This window comes from Mustela nivalis, assembly GCF_964662115.1.
Source record: "Mustela nivalis genome assembly, chromosome: 5".
Classification (NCBI taxonomy): Eukaryota; Metazoa; Chordata; class Mammalia; order Carnivora; family Mustelidae; genus Mustela; species Mustela nivalis.
In genome coordinates, this window is record NC_139024.1 from 118281561 (window position 1) to 118297249 (window position 15689).

Genomic DNA, 15689 nt, shown 5'->3' on the forward strand with positions numbered 1-15689 from the left:
TATTACAATGCCATTGACTATATTCTCTATGCTGTAGCTTTTTAAATGATTTTGATTTATTTTTAAAAATTGAAAAAAATTTTTAAATGATTTAATTTATTTTTAAAAAGATTTTATTTATTTATTTTCCGTAGAGAGAGAGCGAGCGCGCACACAAGGAGAGAGAGGAGAAGCGGCTTCTTGCTTAGCAAGGAGCCCAACACAGGACTGGATCCCAGGACCCTGGGATCATGACCTGAGCCCAAGGCAGACGCTTAACCAACTGAGCCACACAGGCGTCCCTAAATGAATCTTTTGAACTTCATACCTAATTTCCTTTTTTTCTTTGCTTTCACTACCTGTAGCTCAGAGCCAGTTGTTTTTTACCCATCCATAGCTGGGTGATAAATACATGTCCTGTATCATGGGGTGCCTCTCAGAGGAAAAAAAAACCCCAAATTCTGACCTATAAGGTTCCTGGTTTCTGTAGAATAAATGCTTTATCCAGGCTGATATGAAGCTACCCACGGTCAACAACTGCTTTTCAAAATTCCTGAATATTTTACAGTCTGCTCTTTTTGGCCAGTGTAAGACAGCTCCCGCACTCCATTTTTTTTTTAGAGATTCATTTTGTATTTTAGTTTGATCCCTTGGCTTTACTTATTTCTTAGCTTTATTTTCTCTTTGCCCCAGTTTCTTCTTCTTCTCATTAAATCGTATCTGCTTCTGTGAGCTGCTATAAGCGCTTTTTGGGATGAGGGACACAAGGACACGATTCTTCAGTCAATAAGGAAAAAGACAGAGTTCTGACTTTAAATAAAGGCTTAAATCTTAGTTCGGCTCCCAAAGTCTGTGCTGGGCTGTTTGGGGTGTGCCGCATGTATGTGTGGCTCAGGGGTCACGGGGTACTCATGAGAGTTCCAACCTAGAATTAAGGAATCCCTTTTTCCAGTTCCCTCATGTGGGAAACCCCTTTCACTTTCCTGTCCCCAGGGGCCCCCTTTCTCTAGTTCCTCCATTCCTCTGGCCAGAACCAACTATAGTTTTTCTCTTGGCAATTTAGGGCACTACAGCTTTGTACCTGAAGCTGTACCTGTACCTGACTTCTCGGGGCAAAGCTGGAAGATGAAAGAGGGGGAAAAATTGAAAAATCACCCATGGGGAGCATTGCCTCTCCAAGCTCTGGCTCTCCTCATTGCCCACATGATTTTGTCTATTTTCCAGAGTCCTTCAGAACTTGCTTTTTGTCTGCTTTCCAGAAGAGTTTTTCTAGTTGTGATCCGTGGGGAGATTGGCTCTTAAACTATTATTTTATTTTAAAAAAAGATTTTAATTATTTATTTATTTGAGAGAGACAAAGAGAGCACAAGTAGGAAGAGTGGTAGACAGAGGGAGACAGAGAAACAGATTCCCCGCTGAGTAGGCAGCCCAACGTGGGGCTCAATCCTAGGACCCTGAGATCATGACCTGAGCGGAAGTCACCAAGCCACCTGGGAGCCCCTTAAACTATTATTTTAAACTTCAGAATAAATTAAATATCATGACTAGAAAGAACTCAAGTCTCTATAATTTTAGACCCCCCCCCCCCAAAAAAAAAGCCACAGGCTCCCAAGGGCATAGGATTGTTTTAGGGTACTTTGAATTTTTATGTTAAGCCTGAGATCCAGAAGGAAAAGCAGACAAAAGCTTCCTGGGGAGCCCATTATGATTTCTGTTTAAATATACCTCTTAGCTGCTTACTTATGAGCAAAATGACATTGAATATTCAAGCTGTAAACCACCTTGGAAATCAATGCCTTCATTTGACAAAGAGGAAATGAGGACTCGTAAAAGGGGAATAATTTGTCCCATCACTTGGGAAGCACAAGGCAAAGCCTGGACCAGAAGTTAGCCTGTTTAGCTAAATAGTTACTCAGGTATCTGTTATTAACTTCCTAAGTGTCATCTGCTGTATTGGGCTAATATCGCAGATTTCAAGGAGGACTTGATATACGAAGATTGAAAGAACGGAAAATTTTATGTGTTATGTGGGAGAGGAAGGGCATATGGTGAAAAAAAAAAAAGCTAAATCCCATTTTTCAGTTTTTGAATTTGCTATGATTTTGATTAAGGAACTTACTTTTTCTAAGCCTCCATCTGTCTGTAAATAGACATAGTAGTCTAATGTATAAAGGTTTTTTGTTTGGGTTATAAAAGAGAAAGCTTATAAGCATGTAACTAATGCCTTGCCCAATGTTTTCGTTGTTATTATTCTTCAAAACTCACAAATCCTGAAATTTTACGCACTCATCACGTATTGACCTCTAATGTGAATGAACACGTAGGGAAAAGGTATCTGATATCTGGGAGGGAAGGAGCCCCCTCCCCTCACCTCACCCCAGTCACCTAAGCTTCATCTCCCTGAGCACCCATTTTCCATTGACCATACCAGGTTCTGGTCTGAAAGAGTTTATTACAAAATGACGAAGGGAGGTCTGAGGAAGATTCACTCGTCATAGAATTTCGGCAGCTCATCACCCAAGATTACTTGATGGTCCACACCAGCAGCTGTAATAGTGACCAGGTAGATGACACCCCCACTAGAGCCATCCCGGTTCATGGCCAGAGCGATAGCTGCAGAGTTTCAGGGTGGAGAGGGGAAGAGAGAATGACTTAGCTTCAGGATTCTTTACATTCGTACTCTCCTGCTCATGTGCTTACTACCATTCTCAGACCTCAAAACCCATCTCCTAGGGACACATACCAAGCAGTGTTCTGGTAAATAACTTAGGGAAAAAAAAGCCTTTAAATGTAATATCTCCCATTATCCATGGTCTCAAAACTCCCACCAGGATGGATTTCAAGTTGCAAATAGTTAAACAAGCAGCTCATGAGTTCTTGAATGTTTCATGTTTAACAGCCAGCTCCAGCACACCCCTGATTCTTACAGTAACTGTATACTTTGATTTGGGGTTCTCCAAACACTCTTGGTGTCTGCCCTGGGTTCTGGAGTCCCATCTCATCTAGCATTGTCCTGTTCCCTTTCCCTCTCAAAGGAGTTCCAGTTTAGACATTAAGTTAAATGGTTGCCCGTGTATTCCTCATTGTGTTCCTCACCCTCTCCTTCTTCTCCAGGTTTAAAAACCCTCCCAGGTACCCTTCCACGCAGTCAGTTACCGTTCGTGGTGAAGCTCCTGCACTCCTCAGCCGACATGCCTGGTTTATACGCTGCATCCACATAACCATAGATATAGGTGCTCCCAGAGCCGCCGATGGTGAAGGGCTGCCGAGTCAGCATTCCTCCCAGGGTTCCATACACCTGGCGGGGGCATCCTCAGGTCAGACTATGGAAGCACCAATCCTCTCCTTGCCACTGAGACAGGCAGGGTGTCTCCGTGTTCTGTAGTGAAGCCCCCCATCTCCTACTCCCATTGGCAAGATTATACTGTTTTTAGAGGCGGTGTCCTGGGAACCCACTGCTGGAAGGATGTAAACTCTGTCTCCCCCCATAGGGAAGAGGGGGTACATTGGAAGACATGCACCTGGCCCCCGTCCCGTCGGTCCCAGCCAGCTACTATGAGATGTGCAGACAGGTCCTCCCGATACTTATAACTGATATTCCTCACCACGTTGGCAGCAGCGAGAACAAGAGGAGGTTCTTCCAGTTCCATCCTAAAGGGAGTGTTAGTAAGTGTTAGTAATAGGGGTCAATATAACTTCCTGAAGGGCCACCCTCCTGTGCCATTGCCATCATGCCTGCCAAGTGACGTGTGAAACCTGAAACCTGTGGTTGCAATAGTTCAAACTCCAGGGGGACTAGTCTCACAGCACCCACTGGTAAGAAGATTCAACATTTCCCCATCTTTTCCTTACCCATCCCCCAATTATATAACACTTTGCTGCAAGGGCCCTGCCCATGTGGGTAAAAGCAGATAAGATTTACTTCTGCACCAACGACCTTGGTTTCCCACTGGGTAACTTACTGATATATGGTGGGTCACATCATCATTTTCTTTCTTGTTATTTATAGTGGGACAGAGATTTACAGTGTTCAAGCCCTTTTCACATATATCATTTGATTCTCAAAATAACTGTCAGGTGAGGTAGGGTAGGTGCTGTTAATTATCTCCAGTTTACAGAGGCAGAAACTACATTGGAGCGTCAAGCTCCAGTTCAAAGCTAATAAAAACAGGAGCGCAAACAAGAATTTTTCATTTTTCATTGCAGCGCTCCTGGAATGGGACACTGTCTCGGGCTTCAAGGGTGGGGAGAACTCTGGTGAATGTGGACTGAGGACCCCAGAGCTTCATACCCGTGGAGTTCCAGTTGGTAGGCGGCCATGTCAACCATGGCTTGGGCATCAGCAGCTGAGCCAGAGAGTGCACAGAAGATGTGTTGGTGCAGCGGGGACAGCTTGTCAAACACTCGGTTTACCACCGCCTCTCTGTGGTGAATGGGTCAACAGTCACCAACATTAGCAATGCCAGAATTTTGGAGGTTAATCATCCAGTGTTTCTCAAATTTATCTGACAAGAGAACAGCCCTGGAGTCCATGAAATTTAATACTTGGATTAAAACAGGAAGAAAAAAATCATCTCGAATAAATGAAACACGGCAAGTCATCAAAATTAGACTTATTTCCAGCTTAGATTTTATAGTAAAACAAAAAATAGTAAATTAAGAATCATGTTTTTAAGCAATTTTTCTTTGTTGTACCCATCTTGAGGAAGTTATGTGTTCTATGGGACATTAAGTAATATTGACCTAATCCCATATATTCATTTTGCATATGGGGAGACTGGTCAGGATGGAGGAGACAAAATTAGTTCAACATGTGCTGGATGAGAAACCAGAATATCTGCTTGGCAGAAGCACCTTTTCTATCTCTAAATATAGATGGAAGGAGGGCCCCTGAAATCTTTGTGTCTTACCTCTTTCTCATATCCTATTCTTTTATAACTATTTCTGCCGGGACAGGCCACAAGCATTCAGACCCCAGATTCTCTTTCATGAATTCAGGGACCGAAGCACTTGCCCAGTATCTCATTAGAGGGGCATTTCTGAAGGTTAACTCCATTTCTGCAAAGCTCCACTTTACCAGTCTCTTCATGAATGGGCAAGAAAAATCTGTATTTAGGGCCATTGGCTTCCTTCCAGGAGCATTCACCTTGACTGGTACTTACCCTGCAGACACTCGGGAATCAGAACCCACCACAACACCTCCGTCAAACTCCACTGCCATGATGGTTGTCTGCAGACAAAGAGGATGGAATGTCAGAGCAGGACAAGACTTGATTCCCTCATGCTACAGATGAGGAAACATCCCCAGACAGGTGAGGTGACTAGCTCAAGATCATATAGCAGTTTAGGCCAGAGCCAACTCCCAGTACAGGATATCCCCTCTATCCCTCCACCTTCTCTGTCTCCTCTCCCAGCTGCAGGGGAATGTCACAGCCTGCTCCTGGCACAACAGAGAAAGAATCCTATCCCTGGGCTGCAGCCTTCCTAGGTTGAATCCTTTCCACTATAAAGAGAGAGGTGGGGATGAGGTTCACAGAGGCAGACGTTTGGCTCAAGGGGGTGCTTCCAAGCACTGGCGGAAGAAGCAACCCTATTAGTGAATGACCTCTGCTACATGTGCTCCTAGTGTGTGCAGATGTGTATAGACCCAACACAGAGCAGGTTACTGTGACTTGGGGAAACAACCTCACGTCTTTCTTTGGCCCCTAATTCTCCACCCCACACCCCTTAGCCAGTTTATTAAACAGCAGAAATATCAAGGGGCGCGGTGGTTTGCAGGACCATGTGAGGAGGGAAACAGCCAGGAACACACGAGATGGTTTAAAATAAAGGCTTCATTTAAGGATTTATTTATTTTTTCTTTTTTAAAAGTAGGCTCCACACTGGGTGTGGAGCCCAGCGTGGGACTTGAATGCAGGACCCTGAGATCAAGACCTGAGCTGAGATCAAGAGTGGGTTGCTTAACCAAATGAGACACCCAGGAAGCCCTCATTTAAGGAGTTCTGATCGAGAGTTCAATAGGTACCTCAGCAGCCAGAGGAAGAGATCTGTACCAGGAGAGGATTTGCCTGGGGAGTTTGAGCTCACTTTTTCAGGTCAAGAAAGGAAATCAAGGAAAAGAATTAAGGAATGTGAAAGGGATAAAGCTACACGTTTTCTACTCCTGTTGAGTTGGAAAGAGACTTAAAGGTCCTTGGTTCAAATACGGAAACTGAATCATGGAGGAGGCGAATGACTTGTCAAGGTTACCCATAATTAATAACAGACTGGGACTAAAACCCGGGTTTAACTCTCCTGTTGTTGTGACTTCTGCTTCCCATTTTCCACTGCTCATCAGATTTTCTACCTTACAAATGGTTTTAATGCATTCTCATCACTCTGAAAGTCCAGACCCCAGGGCCATTGCCCAGAGCGTGCTGTCTGACATACTGATCTACCATGAACTGAGGGCCACTGAAAAAGGGCAGCCCCATTCTAGAGGTTATTCCTCCAAAACAAAGCTGCCCCCAAGCCAAGAGTGGTGGCATAGTTTAGGAACAGAAGCCAGCCGGCCATGGGCTGTGGGCAGCCTGTTGCCCAGCCTGGGCAGGCAGGTGGGAATGAACAAGAAGGACATAGGGAGCTGCACATAGCAGCTCCTGAGCCAAATGGGAGCCTTCTTGGATCAGGCTGGGGAAGGCCACCACCCTCTCACAAGGAACCCCCATTATCAGAGCTGCGGCTATGAGTTACCCAGCGCGGCCAATTTATCAAAGGTCTGTGTGATGAGCTGTCCCTTCTCAATCAGTGCCCATATTCCCTTCGCCCCAGAGCTGTCCTACTTCACCCAGGGCACCATTTCTTCATCATTCTGCACCTTCTCCAGCCCCCTCCCCTGATTTAAGCAGTCCCTCTCTCCAGTTCGGAGTTGAAAGCGAAAGCACTTTAGAGCAGCTTCCCCTTGACGTTTTCAGCTAAGAGCCAATGCACCCCCTTCTCCACTCGCCTCCCGGGCCCAGTCCCTTGGTGGACTCCTATAAGACCCCCTTCGGAATAGAGGTGCCCCGTCTTCATCTCAGGGCATCTCTACAAACATTGGCTGCTACAAACTACCTCCTCACTCTTTTAGTCTCCACAAACACTGCTCGGAGTTTCCAGCGTCCCCCCCGTCGCTCCACTGCCTCCACCTCTCTCCTAAACCTCCCGCACAGACTCCTTACCCCAGTGCGGACTTGGCCGCCGCGCAACATCTCGGTGCCGCTTGCAGCCTGGGGCACTGCTCTCCGACGTGGGACGGCAGGCAGCGCACGCCTCCAGCCCCGCGCCTTCCCCACGCCCGCCAGGGGGCGCCCGGGTCCGCTCTGTGAGGCCTCGCGCCCGGCGCTAACCTACTTGGAACAGATCTGCCCGGAGACAGGTGACGAAAGAGGCTGGGGTAAAAACGTCCTGGCAAGTGGAATTCGCCAAATGAAGCAGAGATAGCAAGGAAGGATTAGTGTGCCCGATTGAGAAGGTGGAGCCACAAGTCCGCTCCCTAAAACCTCATATCTGATTTCCACGCCTTCTCCCAAAATAGTCTGGGCGGGCCACCTCCTGCGCGGGGCGGACTTACTGAGCTGCCGCCGCTTTCGTTTTCCCTTTCCGAGAAACCGCCCGCTTCAAGGAGCGCCTCCAGAACCAGCCGGTCCTGGGACTTTCCGGGATCCCCGCCTCCATCCGCCCTGCCCTCCTTTCCCCGCCCCGGGTCTCAGCGCCCTCTCGGGTACAGCACCCGAGTGTGCGGACCCGTGCGGACAGCGGGGAGTCCCAGGCCGGGGGTGCGACCTCCGGCAGCACCCACGCGCCCATGGCCAGCTCGGGGTCCCGCAGCCCCTGCGGCTGCCTCTGCTCGTCCCGAGCTTCCCTGGCGTGGCTGGGGGTAACGCTGCTGCTTCTCGCCGACTGGGTGCTGCTCCGGGCGGCGCTCCCCAGAATAGGCTCGGCGCTGGTCCCCGCCGCGCTGCCCCTGCTCCGGGTCTGGGTGGTGGGCCTGAGCCGCTGGGCTGTGCTGTGGCTGGGGGCCCGTGCTGTTCTCGGGGCAACGGTCTGTTCCGGCAGGAAAAGTGCAGGAGTCCGGGGATGGCTGGCAGCTCTGCAGCCATTGGCGGCGGCGCTGGGTTTGGCCCTGCCGGGACTTGCCTTGTTCCGAGAGCTGAGCTCATGGAGCGTTCCCAGGGCTTCCGACGGCTCTCGGCTCCTGCACTGGGGAAGTCGCCTGGATGCTTTCGCCCTCACCTACTTGGCAGCAGTACCCGCAGCCGCCATGTGGCATAAGCTCGGCGGACTTTGGGAACCGAAAAGTCACGGGGGTTCAGGAGACGCGGTGCGCCGGCTTCTAGGCTGCCTGGGTTCAGAGATACGACGCCTCCCGCTCCTGCTGGTCCTGTTCGTTCTCTCCTGTCTCGGTAAGAGGAACGCAGGGGCAGAGAGGGACGGGCACTAGGGGCCTGGGCAAGAATCACAGTAATAATGGTCAGTGAGATCGGTTAGTGTGGGTTCTGGGATGTGGATCAGGGGGAAGGTGACCGAGCTGTGGTGGTGAGAAAACTTCGCTTAGGTGTCAAGGAAAGAGCCCTGGACTACGATGCTGCTTTAGGCGTTGCTTCACTAGCCACCCTGGGCAAGTCTATTCTTCTGGGCAGCACACCCTATGACCTCTGGTCTCCCTATGAAACTTCTGAAGGTCCGGTGGGGCTCAGGGTTGTGAGTTCCACGGTGCGGGTGCAGGGCTGGGTTCTCAGTGTCCTCTTTCTGCCCGGGCCCTCCAGGATATCGGTGATGGTTCAAAGGAGTGGGATGGGGACGGGGCCCCTCTGCTTGGAACTGATCTACTTAGACTTGATAACTGTGACTGTCCTCTCCCTCCTCTTCCTCTCCAGGGGAAATGGCCATTCCGTTCTTCACTGGTCACCTCGCCGACTGGATTCTCCAAGATGGGACAGCCTCTGTTTTCACACGGAACATAACTCTCATGTCCATTCTCACCATAGCCAGGTCTGGGGGCTGAAGATGGAAGCCTGAGAATGGGGGGCCCTGAAAAAGAGGGATCTGGAAGCTGGGGCTGCTGTCCAAAGAGCCCTTCTTTGGGACTTCTCTCTGTCCCTGGAACAGGGCCTGATCCTTCTCTCTCTCCAGTGCAGTGTTGGAATTCGGGGCTGACGGTGTCTATAACAGCACCATGGGCCGTGTGCACAGCCGCTTGCAAGGAGAGGTATTTCAGGCTGTCCTGCGTCAGGAAACAGAGTTTTTCCAACAGAACCAAACGGGTGTGTCATGAAACTCATTATATCTGTATACTCTTTATTTTCCCTATATATCCTCTTTTACTTATAACCTTGATCTTTCTCTTTTTCTCTCACGTAGACATTGTCATTTCTTATTCTTGATATACTTTGAGTATTATATTCTTTACCTTCAGAAAAACCTAGCTTTTCCATCTAAATTTCCATAAATTTATCTTTATGTGTATACTCAGATAAGAACTATAGAATTTCAAACCTGGAAATTTTGAGATCACGGAGTCCAACTCCCTATTTTGCAGAAAAGGAAGCTGAGGCCCGGACCCTAAATGCTGAAACTGGCATGGGCACATATGGATAGGGGTGAGCTTGGGGATAGAACGCATCTCTTGGTTCCCAGCTGAGTGCTCAGTAGAGTTTTCTGGACTGTTTTCTAGCAGCACTCTTTTTCTCCAGCTATGTTATGTGACCACCTTAAGCTCATCTCTGTGCTCTGTGTGAAGCACAGTTATACATGCTCTTTAAGGGATAGAAACTGTCAGAGAAATGGAAATTCACATGGGCATCAATTTCCTTATAGTTACAATGAAAATCTTTGGCCAGGTTTTTCCTAACACTCATTCCCACAGCACCGAGATCCCTAAACTCCCTTATCCCCCTTACTTCCTCTTCCTAAGCCTCCTCAGAACACCCTGTTGCTGCCCCCTTTCCCCTGGCTCCTCCCCCTGGCTGGTTGCTAGTCCCTTCCACCACTCTGAGCCTCTCATTCATTCACTCTCTTCTCTCCAATGCCTGGCAGGAGCCATCACTTCTCGGGTGACAGAGGACACCTCCACGCTAAGTGAGTCTCTGAGTGAGAAGCTGAGCTTGCTGTTGTGGTACCTGGTGCGGGGGCTATGTCTCTTGGGGCTCATGCTCTGGGGGTCATTGTCCCTCACCATGGTCACCCTGGTCACCCTGCCTCTGCTTTTCCTTCTGCCTAAGAAGCTGGGAAAATGGCACCAGGTATGTCCAGGGAGCTGTCTCACCCTACACAGACCTTCATTTCTCGGACTGGGTGGAATGATCCCTCTTAGATTTCTTTCCTGGCATCCTCGCTGATTCCCTGTTTTCACGGGACCCCCTGTCCCTGTAACCCATGCTCCCAGATGGCTCAGTGCTGAGCTCCATACTGTCTGTGTCTTCTCTTCTAACTTCTGCCCATGATCTGTCTTTGCAAACATGATCACCAGTCTTGAGATTTCGATCCCCTGTGACCCTTCTAAATAATTTCCTCTTCTCTGTACCCCTTTGGTATGTAGGAAGTATAACTGTGACCCTTTGTCTTTCCTTCATTCATCTTCCCCTTTTCACCTTTAATCTCCAACTAGGTAACTAAGGTACTAATGTCCCTGATGGTTTGCCAACCCTATGCGACATCTCTTGTCCGTGTCTCCACAGGCGCTGGCAGCCCAGGTGCAGAAATCTCTGGCAGAGTCCAGCCAGGTGGCCATCGAGGTGCTATCAGCCATGCCCACAGTCCGGAGCTTTGCCAATGAGGAGGCTGAGGCCCAGAAGTACAGCCAGAAGCTGCAGGATATGAATACCCTCCATCAGAAGGAGGCTGTGTCCTATGCAGTCAACCTCTGGACCAGTAGTGTGAGCACCTGTATATGAGTACCTAAGATGCCTCGACTCCATTCCCTTTCCCGCACGCTGCCACCATGGGGGCAGTGGTTGGTTCGGTGTTCTCATCCTAGCAATCTGGGGCTCAGTTACCCTGCTCGGTGTTCCTAACTGCCTCTCTCTCTTTAGACCTGCCAGATGGCTTCCTGTCACCACGAAACACAGAATCCTTCCGGCCCCCTTTTAGGGAAGGGGCCATGTATTCCAGTCCCGGGGCCTTTCTTTGCCTCTCAGGCAGAACTCAGACATAAAGTTCTGCAGCTGGCCTGTGTCATGTTGGGACTGTGAGAGCCACGGCAGTAGCAGAAGCCAAGGATGAGGGACATCTGCTCCGTCATTGAAAGAGAACTGGAGCAGCATTCAGGAATTCCTGCCTCGATGCTGCCGTTTACTAGCTCTGTGATCGTGGGCTAGTAACTTACTTTCTCTTGAGACTGTTTGCCCATTTCATTTTTATTTTTTATTTTCTAAAAAAGATTTATTTATTTGAGAGGGAGAGAGCATGGGCAGGGGAGAGAGAGAAAGAGAGAGGACTCCCTGTTGAGCAGAGAGCCTGACAATGACTTGGGACTCTGAGATCATGACCTCAGCCGAAACCAAGATGTTCAACCGACTGAGCCACCTAGGCTCCCCTGTTTCATTTAGAAAAGGGGGAATGGCATAACCTTGTTTATAGGGTTCTTGCTATGAATATTAGATGACATTTCATTTAAAGCACTGAGATCCCTAAACTCCCCTATCCCCCTTACTTCCTCTTACTAAGCCTCCTCAGTAAACAAGTGTTCTGCACACAAGGTGATAGTGGTGATGGGGAGAACAGTGATGACTTCTGTGGTGTAGCCTAGCAAGACTCCATGGAGCCCCCATGGTGCATGCTCCCTGTCTGGCCGTGGAGGCTCCTGCTGTTCTCCGGGGGAAAGGGACTTTATATCTCCAAACTGCTAATGCATCTCATACTTTGCATCACCCTCCTCCCGAGATTTTTCAACCACAATCCCTTTTCTCCACGGTCTCTCCACAGATCTCAGGGATGCTGCTGAAGGTGGGAATCTTATACATGGGTGGGCATCTGGTGACAAGTGGGGCTGTAAGCAGCGGGAACCTTGTCACGTTTATTCTCTACCAGATCCAGTTCACCACCGCTGTTGAGGTGAGCCTTCCGTTTTTACTCCCTAGTGCTTTTCCTTCTTAGGTCCCATCACCGTCTTTGTCACCTTCCTTCTGTTCTTTACCCTTCTCCTATCACATGGCCCTGGCAAGCCGATGTGTTCTCCCCTTCGCAATACTCATACCTCCCCTGCAGGTACTGCTCTCCACCTACCCGAGTGTACAGAAGGCTGTGGGCTCCTCAGAGAAAATATTTGAATACCTGGACCGGATTCCTCGCTGTCCTCCCAGTGGTGTGTTGACTTCCTTAAACTTGGAGGGCCTTGTCCAGTTTCAGGATGTCTCCTTCGCCTACCCAAACCGTCCAGATGTCCCAGTGCTGCAGGTATAGCCTACCTATCCTTGTCTGTCACGGGCCTCACTCATCTCTACCATCCTAAACTCTCTTTCTGTCTTCGGCCCGCTTAGCATGAGGTACAGATAGATCCTTCCTAGCCCCTCAAAGGCAGAGATGAGCCCCGTCTGCTCCATACAGCTGCCCCGAACTCAAGAACTGGTTTGGATTTGTAAGAAGGTTGGGAGAAGAGGCTCTCCGGGAGGAGGGTCTCACATCCTAAGGAATTGCTGAAGCAAAATATCTCTAGTCTTCTATCTTTTCCTCTTCTTTCCATTTGTCATTTAGAATGTGATTTTTTTTTTCCTGTTTTCTCGTGACATTTGATATCAAGTGTGTGACATAGTGGTGTTTGGTCTCTGCTCTGATTTTTGCCCAATTTTCCGTCTCTATTCCTTGGGGAGCTATCATCCCTGAGGAACAGAAATTTATGCCTGTGGGAGGATAGGAGTTGCTGTATTTCCCCATTCCCCCGACCCCCCTTAGGATGTACGTAAGACATCATGCTATGTAATAAGACAATGGCAGTCTCAAGTCTCAAGGTTAGAGGCCTTAGTCTGTCATTTTTTTGGATTCTCTGACCTCCAGGGGCTGACATTCACCCTACGGCCTGGTGAGGTGACAGCTCTGGTGGGGCCCAATGGGTCCGGGAAGAGCACAGTGGCTGCCTTGCTGCAGAATTTGTACCAGCCCACCGGGGGACGGCTGCTGCTGGATGGGAACCCTCTTCCCCAATACGAACATGGCTACCTGCACACACAAGTGAGCAAGAAGATGGCGGTGGTGGAGGGGATGGGGAGGGGACGTCACTGAACACCCTGAGCGTTCTGAAAGGAGGACCAGGGAGTGACAGATCTTGGGTGGAGATGGGGTGTAGTCAGGAGAGTGCGTGTGTAATTTTGTGATACACGTTCAACAAAGATTTTGAGTCGTGAGTCTCTAGATAACCATACTCCTGTGTTCCTTGTTCTTTGACTCTTCATCATATTTTGTCCTAGGTGGCTGCAGTGGGGCAAGAGCCACAGTTATTTGGGAGGAGTTTTCAAGAAAATATTGCCTATGGCCTGGTCCAGAAGCCAACTATGGAGGAAATCAGAGCTGCTGCAATGGTGTCTGGAGCGCACAGTTTCATCTCTGAACTCCCTGAGGGCTATAACACAGGTGCCTTTCAGCCTATATCCTCACCCAGACATCTTTTTTTTTGTTTTTTTAAGATTTATTTATTTACTTATTTATTTGACAGAGATCACAAGTAGGCAGAGAGGCAGGCAGAGAGAGAGGGCTGAGCAGAGAGCAGAAAGCCTGATCCCAGGACCCTGGAATCATGGCCCGAGCCAAAAGCAGAGGCTTTAACCCACTGAGCCACCCAGGTGCCCGTCACCCAGACATCTTTACCGATATCTTTATTCTGTAGTCCCTTCCTTTATTCCTTTATTAAGTCCATCCTTTATTCTGTAGTCCCTTCCAACCCGCTGACATCAGTTTGAAGTTGTAGGATCTTGTTCCTCTGGCTTCTTCATGCTCATATCCTCAGAACTTGGTCGCCTTTCCAGAACTTTCCCCATCCAGCTGCATCATCCATCAGTCCTTGGTGTGTGTATGTGCACGTCTGCGCCCGCGTGCACACACAGGCAAGCACGGGGAGGCACGTGTGGTTATCCAGCTTTCACCTTGCCTCTTGACTCTGCAGAGATAGGCGAGGCTGGGAACCAGCTATCAGGGGGTCAGCGACAGGCAGTGGCCTTGGCTCGAGCATTGATCCGGAAACCACGTGTACTCATCCTGGATGATGCTACCAGTGCCCTCGACGCAGACAGCCAGTTACGGGTGAGAGGGACATTTTGTTAGTGACTGTCTAACTTTCCAGTTAGTCTCCTTTCCTTCACTCATCCTATGTTATTTATACTAACATAGTTATCCAGATCAGTTCCTGCGATTCTCAGTTCCCAGTAGCTGCCCCCCAAGATGCTTAGAACCAATTCAAAGACACTGTCTATAGACCCTGAATCTCTGAAGCCAAACATAAGAAGACCATCCTAAAAGTATTATTGTCAGTTGAGCTTTTACTCTTTTACTATGGACATGCGATTAGGACCCCTGCATGTATTATCTGACTTGTTCATTCATCTTGAAGGCCTTTGAGCTGGGCATTGTTAGCTTCATTCTACTCATGATAAAAAGGGGGTGAAGAGAGGTTAAACGACCACTCGATGTCACTGAGCTGTGGAGTAGCAGAGCACAGACCCAGAGTCAAGCCCGCCTGACTCGAGTGCTCATGCTTTTTACCACTAAGTTGAATTTCTTCAAAACAGAATATAAAATTCCCAGTTTATAGGTAAAGAGAGAGACTGTTTGATACCCTTTACTCTTTTCTTACGGGTTTCACCTCAGGACTCTTACTTTTATCCCACTGTTGCCATCTCATGTAAATAGTCCTTGACAAACCAAAGGTTGGACAAAGAAGCACTTAGAATGAGAATCCTAGACTCCTTGGCAGACTCCTAGACTTGTTGGCAGAGGTGGCAGTGATCTTGGTGAAAGCTTTCCGGGCTCTGGAAACACAGATGTCTCCCTGGGCACTTGACGGAGTCTGTATCTTTTTTTCAGGTGGAGCAGCTCCTGTACAAAAGCCCCCAGCGGCGCTCTCGGTCTGTGCTTCTCATCACCCATTGTCTCAGCTTGGTGGAGCAGGCTGACCAAATCCTCTTTCTGGATGGAGGCACCATCTGTGAAGCAGGAACCTACCAGCAGCTCATGGAAAGGAGGGGACACTTCTGGACCATGATGCAGGCTCCTGGTGGGTCAGGAGCTCCAAAATGAAAGGCTCCTCTGACCTGCATGTGCCATCTCCCTCCCTTCTTTTCTCCTCTCTAGTGGAGAATTTGGGAACAAGGGGCTTACCAGAGCTGCACAGTAGGCAGCTGCTTCTAGGAGGCACGACTTCCTAGAAAATAACTCACTAGCTGATGCCTGAAATTCTGCCACGAGTGTTGCCCCCTCTCCAAACTCCTCTTGATGATACAGATTTCTTGGAAGAAAACAGGGCTTATAACTCCTTAATGTAACCGGGTTCAGAGCCAGGGTTTTGGTGTGGAACCCTGGAAATGAGAAGAACTTTAAAATATAGAGAGGGGAGAGCAGCTACTTTCCACTAAGACTAAAGTCATATGCTGGCCCATAAACACACTCTGGATTTTTGATATTTATAATAAAATCGGGGTTTTGTACTGTGGTTTCTTGTGTTTTCAGCGCACCAAATGGCTCACCAATGCTTGCAGTGAATTTTC

At 48.8% G+C, this 15689-nt stretch overlaps 2 protein-coding genes across 2 annotated transcripts; one reads left to right on the top strand and one right to left on the bottom strand.

Moving 5' to 3' along the window:
* Positions 1 to 2411: 2411 nt before the first annotated feature.
* Positions 2412 to 8009, bottom strand: PSMB9 (proteasome 20S subunit beta 9). The gene is made up of 6 exons (XM_082732659.1): positions 7179 to 8009; positions 5142 to 5209; positions 4271 to 4402; positions 3501 to 3630; positions 3136 to 3277; positions 2412 to 2592 (listed from the first exon to the last, which is right to left on the bottom strand). Exons 1-6 carry the CDS (start codon positions 7206 to 7208, stop codon positions 2465 to 2467), a joined length of 630 nt encoding a protein of 209 aa, XP_082588785.1. The 5' UTR covers positions 7209 to 8009; the 3' UTR covers positions 2412 to 2464.
* TAP1 (transporter 1, ATP binding cassette subfamily B member) lies at positions 7421 to 15634 on the top strand. The gene is made up of 11 exons (XM_082732565.1): positions 7421 to 8402; positions 8877 to 8991; positions 9133 to 9263; positions 10036 to 10241; positions 10677 to 10874; positions 11923 to 12051; positions 12205 to 12393; positions 12991 to 13164; positions 13401 to 13563; positions 14093 to 14229; positions 15010 to 15634. Exons 1-11 carry the CDS (start codon positions 7805 to 7807, stop codon positions 15220 to 15222), a joined length of 2253 nt encoding a protein of 750 aa, XP_082588691.1. The 5' UTR covers positions 7421 to 7804; the 3' UTR covers positions 15223 to 15634.
* The last annotated feature ends 55 nt before the right edge of the window (positions 15635 to 15689 follow it).

Bases quoted from the DNA above. Each gene is read 5' to 3' on its own strand.
- PSMB9 (XM_082732659.1), bottom strand. From the start codon at position 7,208: ATGTTGCGCGGCGGCCAAGTCCGCACTGGG. The intron at 5,210-7,178 runs GTAAGGAGTCTG...CTTTGTCTGCAG, and splicing joins GCGGCCAAGTCCGCACTGGG to ACAACCATCATGGCAGTGGA. The intron at 3,278-3,500 runs GTGCATGTCTTC...TGCCCCCGCCAG, and splicing joins ACCGACGGGACGGGGGCCAG to GTGTATGGAACCCTGGGAGG.
- TAP1 (XM_082732565.1), top strand. From the start codon at position 7,805: ATGGCCAGCTCGGGGTCCCGCAGCCCCTGCGGCTGCCTCTGCTCGTCC. The intron at 9,264-10,035 runs GTGTGTCATGAA...AATGCCTGGCAG, and splicing joins TTTCCAACAGAACCAAACGG to GAGCCATCACTTCTCGGGTG. The intron at 14,230-15,009 runs GTGAGAGGGACA...TCTTTTTTTCAG, and splicing joins ACGCAGACAGCCAGTTACGG to GTGGAGCAGCTCCTGTACAA.